The 12,656-nt window shown below is 42.9% G+C and overlaps 1 protein-coding gene across 20 annotated transcripts in view; it reads left to right on the top strand.

The window, feature by feature from the left end:
* The window catches only part of LOC101158967 (regulating synaptic membrane exocytosis protein 1), a 133,323-nt gene that overhangs the window by 80,337 nt on the left and 40,330 nt on the right, over nucleotides 1-12,656 (top strand). For 10 of the 20 annotated variants that reach the window (XM_023963212.1, XM_023963210.1, XM_023963209.1 and 7 more), the window contains 10 exons: nucleotides 500-517; nucleotides 4,508-4,554; nucleotides 4,877-4,992; nucleotides 5,076-5,206; nucleotides 8,416-8,587; nucleotides 8,658-8,811; nucleotides 9,031-9,087; nucleotides 11,061-11,223; nucleotides 11,482-11,586; nucleotides 12,088-12,147. In XM_023963212.1, the coding sequence (XP_023818980.1) occupies nucleotides 500-517; nucleotides 4,508-4,554; nucleotides 4,877-4,992; nucleotides 5,076-5,206; nucleotides 8,416-8,587; nucleotides 8,658-8,811; nucleotides 9,031-9,087; nucleotides 11,061-11,223; nucleotides 11,482-11,586; nucleotides 12,088-12,147 (1,023 nt within the window). The remainder of the gene's footprint in view (nucleotides 1-499; nucleotides 518-4,507; nucleotides 4,555-4,876; nucleotides 4,993-5,075; nucleotides 5,207-8,415; nucleotides 8,588-8,657; nucleotides 8,812-9,030; nucleotides 9,088-11,060; nucleotides 11,224-11,481; nucleotides 11,587-12,087; nucleotides 12,148-12,656) is intronic. The other 10 variants (XM_023963216.1, XM_023963221.1, XM_023963224.1 and 7 more) reach the window with 4 other exon arrangements.

Below are 12,656 nucleotides of genomic sequence, written 5' to 3'. Positions count from 1 at the left end.
CTGTTCAAGAGACCTGGTCCAAGAAACCTTCTGCAAATTGGCTCCACAGTTTTTCAACAATATGGTTGTAAACGTCAAGAAAAGGAATGAAAAGGAAAGACAGGGGCTTTGAGGACAACGAAATGTGTTCAATTAGATTTAAGCTTCTTTTGACTATAAATATTTCTGAGGAAATGTTAAAAAAAGCAATAGTTTTTTTAAAGGATTAAATTGAAAGATTTCTTTTTGAAATTAACAGCAAGTTTGTTTGAAATTATTTATAAATCATTTTATTTAAAGAAAAGCAAAAACTCACCATGACACTTTTAATTTTAAAACATCTTCAGGAGATGTGTTTTACAATTTATTAGTATTGCTTAAGAGTGTCAGTTTAATTCAGTTCACCGTGAACTTTGGGTGACAAATGCAGAAGGTATTTCCTATTTTGACATGTTGGCCTGAAAAGAGTGTGAAGACACGGTATATTTATGTATTAATTTCTCCCCCAACACTCGCGAAGGGTGTATAGAAAGTATCAGTAAGTAATCTGCTCTTTTTTTTATTAGGACCCCTTTATTCTTTCACTTCCTTGGAACTCATTTTGGCTTTGCTGGTGCCATTTTGTGTCCCATAATGAACTGATCGGATTATTTCGAACATCTGACCATGGGAGTACGCTCTGATCAGCCTACCTCTACTGTGTTCTTCAACAACAATAAATCACATTCACTTGATGGGACGCAGAATGGCTGCTGGGAAACATCCGTCATTCAAGCAATGCTTTTGCAGGCCTTTATGTTTCCCATGCAAAAAAAATCTGATGATCCTGATGTGAATTGCAGCACTTACTTACCACCCTGACAGTAACATTGGTGTTTGAATCTCAAGCTGTTTTAAACCTATTTAGGTTTCACATTTTAAACTTTTGATTTTTGCATTGAGCTCCAAGGCAACTGTGGTACACACTTATCAGTTTAACATATCAATGCAAGACCACCCAAAAAAATTCACACTAGCATCTGTTAATTTGTGCTTCCACCAGTTCTTATGCTGAGTGGCGGCGAGTCAAACCAATACTAAGACAACTCAAATAAGTTCAAATGTGTTTCTTTTTTTCAATTATACTGATAAGTGTTTCACAGATTGCCACGCTTTCTTTGAATCACATCCAATGTCTCAGTGGAGTCTGGTGTTTCCCATGGATAGTGATGGACAAGACAAGCTGGCGGTGTGGACAGGCCCGAGGCATTGGTTTCCCCCTCCCTGTATTTTTTTTTCCATCCCATAATCTAGCCTGCAGAAATGACTGAGTGTGAGATCCCTCCAATAATAAGAAAACACTCACATTTTCCCTTTGCTTCTCCATGTCTTTGCCCATATGAACAAGGTGTAATTTTCAGAACAGTGCAGAACTGTTTAACAGCTGCTTCATACCCTCATAATGACACCTATAGTTGCATCTGCTCAACACCGAGCTCATGAGAATGTCTAATCAGTCAACTACATAGCTGGACTTTCATGCATTTAGAGATGTAGACATGGTCAACATTGCTCACTAAGTTGGTGCTTTTGGTGAAGGCCTCCAATAGATGAAGGACTTAACCAGACATGCCAAAGATTAGATTAGATTAGATATGCTTTATTGTCATTGTCCGTTGTACAATGAGACTGAAGCATCATCACTACAATGAAATACAATATCAAACAAACTTGACGATGCTGTTGTTGTTGTGGGCTGGAGGTACACGAGTTGCAATTTTTGTCCAAACTCTCTGGGTGAAGATGCCTTGTTGATGCAAGCTCAAATAGCTGCTTTTTTAATAAAAGGAACTTTCTCACCAGTCTGGCAGATTATGTTCAAATAAATGTGGGACTTATCAACTTTATTTGGTTTGGATCTCTTTTACACTTGAGTCAAACCAAGAAGCTACACCCTCATTATCTTCCTTAAGGCTGGTGTGAACTCAAAAGTCACCATGTGACTGATCCATCTCTCTTTACATCATTGTAAAACTGCCTAACTTAACCTAGTAACATCAGAGGTGTTGCCACCTAAATAGCAAATGCTCTTTGACCTACCGTAACTCTTTAAAAGTTTAAAAGATCAGTTTGAATCAACTGATTCTGGCTGAGAGGCTTTGCATATCAGTTTTGCACCGATATGCAACAAATTACTTACATAAAGTGTTGCATTACAGCACAAAGCCTCTTTTCTTCACGACAGAATCAGCGGATTCATGTTAATTTCGTAGACAATTCACTACTGTAAAGTGTTGCGCAAGGCTGCTTTTTTAAGCTTCGAAATCTGCTGGAGATATATTAATTGGTTAGTCCTAAAACTGTCGCTTCATTTTGTCACTACACTACGTCTACTGATCACCCCTTTTTGTCCCCTTTTCTCTGGTTGCCAGAGTGGACAGTTTTTTCAGGACGTAGATCGATTTGTTGTCACTACATGAAAAGCATAGAACAAATTTTACCAAACACAACTGCAATTTTGAAAAGAAATGTCGCTGTGTGGGTCAGAGTTGTTTTGCACAGTAGTAACACGGCTCACTTTGGCTAACTTCTGCTCTTTGCTGCGAGAAAGTTAGTTTGTTTTCACACTGTACTGATCCACACCAGGACTCACTTGCAAGGGAAACCTTTAAAGTTCTCTCATCTGGTCTGTACCAGTTATAGTACCAGTGTTTTTAAGTTGCTTTTAACGTTAAAAATTAACCATTGGCAACAGCAGAATGAATGGTGCAGTGTGGTGTGGCTTAGACCAGGCCTTAGACCAGGCACACACACACACGCGCACACACTGAAGCAGGAGGGTTTGGGGAAGAGAAGGAGGGAGTTAAAATGGTGTGCCCTGTCTAGGCTACCCCACCTTGATGGGACTTAGCCTGGGTATATGATGATGATGACCAGTTATAGTCTAAACAGATTTGAAACATTTAAGCTCAAAGCACTGTTGGTTAAAATAAACTTTGACGTGGATCAAACCACTGGATGTTAAAGTGATAGAAATTGTACTGGAAACTGTTTTAAAAACTTGGTCCTCATAGCAGATGAGTCCCAGGATCACAAGATGAGAAGGGTTTTTTTTCTGTCAGCTAAGAGCCGCAAACTGAGGCTACAGTTCACAGTAGCTCTCCAAATGTATCAGGAAGAAGATAAAACCCGATCTGATCTTACAAGTCCAGATTCATACTGCAATAATAAACATAAAAATTTTAGCAAAAATCTTTATCAGTTCCCTACACCACTTTGCTTCGTAATCAAGTCTCTTGACCATGTCTACGGGTTTAAGTGCATTGACCAGCTGTTTTAAAAGTTGGTTAATTGGAGTTATCCTACTGGGCTTTGACACATCACGTATAGTTGGAGCACATAATCACAATTGCATATTTTGGTTCATTACAGAATTTGACTGAATTGCCTTGCACCATTTACCTAATATCCCTTCAGTCTCTCAGCCAAAATCAAGTCTTAAGTGGTTTGAAACAATTGACTGTAAATGAGAACTGGACTGAGTGAGTATGATGTCACCCATAGAAAATGACTTACTTCTGGTTCCAACTAAATGAAGTCAATTCAGGCACCATTTTTTCTCAATACGGATTCCTCCATGTTGGTTGATTCCAGTGTTGGGCAGCGGAGCCGTCATCAGTGTGTGAATGTGTGTGTGAATGGGTTTGTGACTGTAAAGCACTTTGAGGCCTTTGAGGAAGGTAGAAAAGCACTATAAAAGTACACACCATTTACCATTTCTATGGCAACCACTCTCACCAATCAGCAGTGAGCATGTTGGAAGTCATCACCCCTTCCACTTGAAACACGAAAACTGTCACTCAAAGGTTTCGGATGTTCACATGAGACCACATACTTTCTTGAGGCATCTGATTGGTCAGTTTATTACTTAAATAATATCATGAAAAAAAATGTAGGATCAGATGAAACATGAGGAAATAAACAATCAAAAAACAGAAAAGAACATGGATAAAAAGGTATCGGATAAAGAATGGTTATTCTGACCAATGCAATGACTGAGTAATGACTGTTTCATTATCTATAGAAGTCTATGGGATTTTGGCTCCCTGGAAACAGCGGGTACTTCCTGTTGGGAACGAGAGGTGGCAGGAGTCAGTCCAGTTCTGCACATATACAGTCAATGTTTGAGACACATTTAAGACAGCTTTGCCCAAACTCTGTGACAAAAAATTTTCATCACATTTAAATCAGTAATGATACCTGTGAGGCCCTGTGACGCATTCAAAGACACTGAAAACCCTTCAAGCATTTGATGATATGATCTGAAACTCACTCACAAATGCTTTGCACAATTTGACCCCATCATTTGGAACCCAGTGTCTCACATTTATCCACAGCACTTTGAGAGGTGCACTTAGTAAAAAGGGGCCTGTGAGTGTCTATATAAATCTGCATGCACGCCTGCTTGTTTGTTTTATTTCATATCCCAACACTAAATATTGAAAACAACTTCAAAAGGACTGATGCATTGTTACTGTGTCTTTTTCAGTGATATCCCGAGAATCCCCGACACGTCCCACCCTCCATTAGAATCTAGTAGGTATCTTGTTTGTTAACATCTGCATGTCTGTCAACATTTGGAAACTTGTCCTAAATAACTCCTCTACCCAATACCCAATAATTTGCTAAATCCCCCAATTTAAATGCAACTGGAAGGAAAACTGTTTGATTCCTAAGCCCCCTTTTGAACTTGGCAACTAACTACAATTATTAGGATAAAGCCACTACATCAAGAGTTCTTTTTTTTTTGGGTCAGAAAAGTTGATTTCTGTGAATCATGTCCATATACTCCATAAAGAATTTCAATATAGACATTCCTTGTCTTCTGCTGAGTTTGTGGCTTCTTTTGTCTCTATAGCAGGTTCCAGTTCTTTTGAGTCCCAGAAGATGGAGAGACCATCCTTAAATGTCCTGTCTCCCTCCAGTCCTGGGATGCTCCAAGATGCCCCCCAGTTCATGCCAGGGCGACTCTCAGTGAGTGTGTGGATCATCATCTCTCATGCCTTTGTTGAATAAAGCCTTAGTTTCTACATTTTTTGTGTTTATTTTTGTCCTAGGTGAAGCTGTGGTACGACAAAGCAGGTCACCAGCTAATAGTCAACGTGTTGCAGGCGGTCGAGCTTCCACTTCGACCTGACGGCCGGCCAAGAAGCCCCTACGTCAAAATGTACTTCCTCCCTGACCGCAGGTGGGACCCTGAATCCTCTTCTCCCAGAATACAGAGATTTCCATTCAAACTTGATTGAATTCACTTATAATATATCCGCCATTCAGTAATTCCTTCGACAAAAATTTGGAGGATAAAGGTATTTAAAGGTTGTTTCAAGAAGGACCTGGCTGCAGACAACAAGAAAATGCATAACTTCAGGTGGAAGTAGAAGTTTTGTTGTTTGTTTTTCTGTTTGACTATTTGATTTATTATTCAGGCAGTGATTGTAATGCAGCCTTTCCACAAATTTTACAAATGTCATATTGCAAGATGATCATGCAGTGGAACCCTTTTTTTTAAACGACTTACAATCTTGAAACGTACATGATGAATGAATCATAACAATATACATATATAAATAAACCCTTACAAAATTGTCATTTAAAACATATTCAGAATTGTTATACCTATAAGTAAAAGTTAAAAATAGGAATTAACAGTAAATGTTGTGGTTGTCAGTACAAAATAGAGTTTTAGAGGCCACGTTGAGCTTAAAATAGACAAAAACGGTGTTATAACTTTTAAAATTGACATTAACAAAAGTATGCAGAATTGTAAAAATATATATATATATATATATATATATTAAAGCCCTAAACCGGAAAAACATAACTGTTAGAGTTGCCAGTTAAAATAAAGTTTTTTTTAACCAAATGGGGGGACTTCTGGTTCTGGTCGATGATGTCTGCAGCCAGCCAAAAAGACTTCCCCCCTTTATCCCCGGCCATGTGATATTGTAAAAATAAAAAGTACGCCCTAAATCGATTCCCTTTGACTTTTGAAGTTCTTAAGCTACGTTCACACCAAACGCGATTTGCGCATCGGGGCGTCCAGTTTCAATGTTGAGTCGATGTACAGACGTGAACAGAGGTCCTCCGTGCAGCGTGGCGCCCTGTTGTTGGTGCCTTTTAAGTTGGCGAAGAATTGGCGAAGAAAGGCCATCGGCGGTTTCCCCGGCCGGTTGGCTGCCTCGGTCCCGTCGAGGCCTGACCAGAGCTCTTCTAGGGCCGGCGTTTGGGGGTGGGGGCCTGGGCTTGCTCCGGGGGGGGCCGGCGCTTTCTGGCTCCTCTCTCTCTGTGTGTGTGGGGGGGGGTGCTGGGCCTGGGGTGTCGGCGCCTCCGGGGGTGGGGCCCCTGGGCTGGGTGGGCCTGGCCCCCTTGCTGGGGGGGGGGCGGGGGACAGCTGTTTGACCACCGGGGGACAGTCTATCAGTTGTCCCAAACTTACCCCCTTCCTCATATAACCTCATAATAGGGTGAGGGGGTGGGGGGCTTAGCCTGCGATGAGCCTTGGGGGGGGGTTTACTAGGCAGTGGCCCCCCTCCTATGGTTGCCGTATGGAGTGGGCCCCCCCTCTTTCGGTTTTACTTGCACCTTAGACATGTAGGGCCCTTGGTAGGGGGGGTGCTTGGACATCACTGCCAGCAAGCAGCGGATGTCCTCCTAGCACCCTACCCGCCAATTTTAACCGCACCTTAGACATTTAGGGCCCCTTGGTGGGGAGGGTGAGGGGACGTCACTGTGAGTAATCAGGAGATGTCCCCTTAGTGCCCTACCCGCCAATTTTAACTGCACCCCCCTTAGTACACACACTCCTCCCCCCTCAATATATACATCCCAACATAAACACACACACATGCACACACACACCATCTCAAACACACATACACGCACACACATTTTGCAAGGAAGGTGGGACCTGGGTCCATCTGTCCCCTGCCTCTTCCCTGGTGGGGGGTGCGGGCCCCTTTGCAACGGCGGCCGTGTCCCCGGGGTGCCGGCTTCCTGGGCCCGGCGGTGCTCTCTCCGCGCGGTGGGGGAGTTCACATTACATCTGAGCCGGGGGTGTCTGGTCCCTGGGGGGTGGGTTCTGGTCCTTGCTCCTGAGTGCTGGACCCCGCCAAATTTCCAACTGTGGCCGAGCCTGGTCGGGCCATATTTATAACACCCCTTGTGGGCCCTCTTTTTTTCCCCGGGGTTCCCCCCTCCTGGGCGGGGGCGACGGGCCCCCTGCCTTGCTCCTCCCTGGACCAACCGTGGGCCGGGCGGATGGCTGCCTGGAGTGCGGAGCGGGTCTCCCTTGGGGGGTCCTGGCTCGTACCTGGGGTTGGGGCGGGGGGATGCCCGGAACTCCTGGGTGGTGGTGGGGTGCTCGTTTGGGGCTGTGGGCGTCCTTCTCCGGTGGGGCTCTGCGTTGGGTTCTCCCGGCGCGGCGGGGGGGCTGCTCTCCTGGTTGGGCTGGGGCGGCGCTCTCTTTCCCTCCGTGCTTCCCTGGCCTCTGGCTCTGGGGGCCTTGCGGCGGCCCTGCTGGCCCTGGGCTGGGTGGCGGGCTTGGTCGCCCGGGCGGCGGTTGTTCCCTGCCGGTTCCCGTGTGGCGTTGGGGGGATTCCGGCTGCCGCTGCTGCTGCGGTGGGGGTCTTGGGGTGGGGATGGCTGGGCACTCTCCCTCCTTCTTTTCACGTTCCACCATCCATTTTAGAAGAACATAAAACCTCACCTGAGCACTGGTGTTAGCTCAACACCAAAGATTTTCAGACATGATTGAAATTAATAAAGTTTGGCCTCAATTACAAAAGGGGTTTATTCAGACATACCTTTGGTTTGTCAGAAGATTAATAACCCCTCTTGTTAAAGCAAAATATGTCCAACACAAGAGGCCCTCAGCTCTCGTCTGTCTGCCCAGCTGTTGGACAGGACAAGTTAAAAAAAAAAAAAAAAAAAAAAAAAAAAAAAAAAAGTTGGCGAAGAATTTGGTGAACAAATCAGTAACTTCGCTTTGGCAGCGTTGATGACACAATTAGAGTCCAAAACCAACCTGAAGAATCATTTGAGCGTTCATGATATTTTTTTGTGATTACTGACCCTCTTTCGAATAAATAAACCGAATCTCTCAATGTCATCCATGTCTTCCATGCGTGGACTGAATATGAGATACATTGACATCTCTTCCATGTAGCCATGTGGCACAGTAGCTCCTCCCACACACAGCAGAAGCGTCAAGTTTATGAACACGTTTTTTGGAAAATCATTCAGCAGCAAATTTGCTGCACTTCAAAACAGAAGAGGCAGACGCAAATTTGCCATTTAAATTGTATTCCATGTGAGCGCAGCCTTAAACCTCTGCCATGTTTTGACTGAAGCGCCACAGTAAACTCAAAATTTGCATGCCTCCATCAATGTGTGCAACAGTGACAAGAGCAAACGGAGAACAAAAGCGGTGAAGAAAACTTGCGAGCCCCGATGGAACCAGACCTTTGTCTACACTCACGTCCACCGGAGGGATTTCCGCAACCACATGCTGGAGCTGACTGTGTGGGACCAGCCCAGGTCACCTGAGGAGGACAGCACCTTCATGGGAGAGGTACAGCACACCCCTCCATACTCCTATCCATACGCTGCGTATCAATAACGTGGGATCACCGCTTTCACAGATCCTGATCGAGCTGGAAACGGCCTTGCTTGACGATAAGCCCCACTGGTATCCCCTCCAAACTCACGATGTCTCGTCCATCCCGCTGCCCCGCCCCTCTCCTTTCCTGCCCAGACGACACCCACAGTCGGACGCCCCTGGAAAGAAGCTGCAGCGTAAGTGTGAGCCTGTGAAGGCCTGGAGCTGTGTGGATTTGTGCGTCAGCTGTGTCGCATGTGTGTCTGTCGTCGTTGAAGGAGAAAGAAAAGAGTTTAACGCGTATGTCCATGTTTATGTCTGCTCACACGATCCTTCCTGTCCTGAGCCGGGATGTGTGAACGTGGGTGTGCTGTGTACATATATTTGTGTGTGTCTGTGTATTTATGAATGTTTAGGTTCCCAGCGTGTAACAGAGCCTGAATTTGACGAGCGTGCGGCCGTGCTGTATAAAGGTGGGTGACACAAGTCTTAAAGCACTCATTTTTGGTGGTATTTGTGTTTATGTACTGATTTGTTTTCATTGAAAAGAATCAAAAGAAACATTATTTAAAAGTTAATTTTAATAATTTTGTTGATAACAAAAAAAATTTGCTGTGAGATTCTGTTTTGGGCTAGAAGTAAAAATTTAGATTTTCTTTTACTTACTTTAACTGCTCTTTTTAAAATCTGTTAATTGCAGAAATAAAGATAAATTACAAAGATAACCCAGAGTTTGCTTTTTGAACTAAAATATTTGGAATCAATCACATATCTTCACCTTCTAAAATAATAATAGATATTTTTTTTTATTTGGGAATTTTATTTTGAAATAAGTAAGGGTTAATGGCCGACGAAGTGTGCGGTTACTACTTTTTAACGCACGCCGTGGAAGCCTGAACTTCCGCGAAGTGCGTTAAAAAGTAGTAACCGCACACTTCGAAGGCCATTAACCCGCTTATACCATGGTCACTTACAAAAGCAATACATATTAACCAGGTTTTAGTCCTTAATTCTTGTTTTTTTTTCCGATTTGTATCACTTTTCTCATAAACAGCGTACTATATGTTACGTGATGCGGCGCATCGCGCCGCATCACGTAACATATAGTCCGCGTCGCGCAGCACCACCGCTGCAGTTAAGATTCGGCGATATATATATGCTGATCGTCCCGATGGGTTGAATAAAGCATCAATTCAGAGGGAAAGTTAATCGCTTACCGCTTGTTTTTGCCCCGATGATGAAGCAAAAGGTTGTTTTACAGAAGCCGGCGCAGTGATACAAATCATTTAAGCTAGCCGACCGGAACTTCTTTTTTCACCGTGCGGTTATCAGGTTTTAACGCATACCCAGCAGCCAATCAGAATCGAGTATTCAACCGGACCATGGTATAAAATGCAATAACTTTGATTTTAATGTCAAAATTCAAACTGTTTTTCTGAAGATCTTTATTTGATTTATGATTCCGTCTTAAGAATTATAGGTTTTGAGAGTTACTTTGAGGAAATAAAGTAAAACAATAAGTTGTAATTGCAATTTGATTTTTAAAATATCTGTATTTTAATTTTTTCAGAACTCTAAACTTTTCTTTTTAAAGCTTTACTTTAATGTTACAGTTTTAAACCGATTTTTAAAACATGACTTAAATCTGAAACTGCAATGGCTTTACATTCTGTCCAAGTGTTTTCAGCCATTTTCTTTTTTTTTTAGTGTAGAACACGAATGAGAAGATCCAGACTGGACTGCAATGTTTATTGCTATTAATTTCACTTACAACAAAGAACAGGCAGATGACATAAACAGAGCTAAAGGAAGAAACTTTTCCCAAAAAAACCCTTACATTTAGGCTTTAAAGACAAACAAATTATCCATAACTATCCATACATTTTCAGATTAGATGTAGCTAAGTTGTTTCTTTTACCTCTTCCTCCTTGGAGTCATCTCGAGAAGGCACAGACTGTCTTAATGCTAAAGCCCACTCTGGCTTTGTCATGGTTGCAGCAAAATCCAAATAGCATTGTAAAGAAATCTCAAAACCACATCAATAAGAGTTGTAAGGCTTCTGTGAGCTGGAGGTCGACACAGAAACTTATCAAACTGTTGTGTTGTGTGAAAAACATAAAGGAAATAAATTGAAGCTAAAAAAATTGGGGGATTTTGCATAAATTTGACAAATTATGTACATGAAGAATTTTATCTTGACCCTAAAACTTTCCATATTGTTGCTGTGCATCCTAGTGAGAAACAGGTATTTCGGACTTGCTGCTTTAAAACCTATTCTAAACTTTTTAAATAAACGTTAAATTGAAATTTCATTTTAAACAAAGAAACCCTCAAATTAAAAGATAGGGCTGTGTTTTAAGAACGTCTCCTTCTCTGGACTTTGTGTCAGACTTTGCATGATTGTGCGGATTTCTTCTGATTGTGTCTTTGTTTTTCTGGCCTGCAGCGGAAGGGCGGGGCAGGGAGAGGCAGCGGGAATCCTCATCCACCCTGGAGGTGCCCGAGCAGCAGCGGACGCCCTCCCATCACATACGCTCCCGCTCCGTCTCTCCACGCCGGGAAGAACAGGGGCGCAACCGATCACGGGCACCCAACGTTCCTACGCAGAGGTCGGGGATGACGATTTTTTTTTCTGCTTCTTACATAGTTTCAGTTTGAGCCAACGTTTTTTTTTTTTTTTTTAACCATAATACGTTGGTAACATTCCCCAATTCTTTCTGGTGAGAAAACAGGTGATTTGAAAGAGGAAAAAGAAAGATGCAAGAATGGACATGAGGGGTTAGCGTAGGGAAGTAGCTATCTCTGCAAGAGGCAGGCTCCAAGGTGCCTGACCAAAACCCCAACATATCTTTCTGTTTGGCTTTCAGGAGTCTGGACGATGAGCTTTCCCACAATCGCCGTACTCACTCCCCGACCCGTTACCGTGACCCCGCAAGAGGCCGCTACCAGGAGGAGGAGTACCTGGATGACAGGTGTGTGTCAGTGTTTGAGAAATATGATGTCTTTGAGCTTTCTGGTGCAGAACAGCTTTCCTGCAAATGTGTTTTTTTTTTAGGAGGGTGAGTCCTCGTCTTTAGACTGGCTTTAGTGTGTGGGTGAACATTTTTAGTTGTCCGCATCATGTTATCATAGCGTTTTCTTCTTCAGGGCAGCAAAACGCCTTCTAGAACAACCTTTGAAGTCCAGTTACCCTGAAGAACAGAATTTAGTAGACAAGCCTTATTTTCCACTTCCCCTGCTTTTAATTTGAAATTTTCTTTTGTCAAGTTCCCTGTATTGTAGAAGTGTTTGGTGCTGTAGCTGAAAAACTCAAACAAAACCAAAAAACCCTGCATGAATGAGACTTTGAGAGTGGATGTGGACATGAGTGACAGATTCTCTTTCCTGTTCACCCTTTTCTTCCCCTTTGCTCTTCTGGTTTTATGATTATTGTTGATTTCCTCATGTTTCATCCATCCCCATGGTGACCACAGTGAGGTCTTCATGATCCACCTATCAATGCGAGGCAAAAGTGCCGAGTGTCTGCACACCAGGTAAACTGGCCAGTCATCACATGTTGCTTTTGAGTGAGGTGAAGTTCAACTTTTGTCTCAGTTATTGAAAAATCATACGTACAAAAACAACTGCAACTGCACATGTCAGTATTAGTAGGAACACACAATAATTGCAAAGACAGTAGAAACATTTGTTAGATTAATGCTCTCTTGCCATTCTGCATTTTGACCACAAGGGGGCAGTAGAGGCTTTAGGATTACCAGACTTAACGCTTTCAAGGAAAAATATATCAACCAGTAAGAGCTTTATATTTGAAATATGTGCGATGTGTTCTCCATTACAGTCCCACATTTTTAAACACTTCCTGGACAAAATGCATGGCACACATATGTACTGCAGCTAAATCCACATGGGTTTTAGGTGTCTTTGTGATCACTGCCTTAGCGGTAAGTCGCAGTCTTGAGAACACAGCTGTGTGTTTCCTTTGCTGTACACGAGGTTCCCTTGTACACAGAGACATTTTTGATGGAGGAAGGTGTTTTTGTGT

Source organism: Oryzias latipes, chromosome 15 (assembly GCF_002234675.1).
Source record: "Oryzias latipes chromosome 15, ASM223467v1".
Lineage (NCBI taxonomy): Eukaryota > Metazoa > Chordata > Actinopteri > Beloniformes > Adrianichthyidae > Oryzias > Oryzias latipes.
The sequence above is the reverse complement of the archived record's forward strand: the minus strand, read 5'-3'. Positions and strand labels throughout refer to the sequence as shown.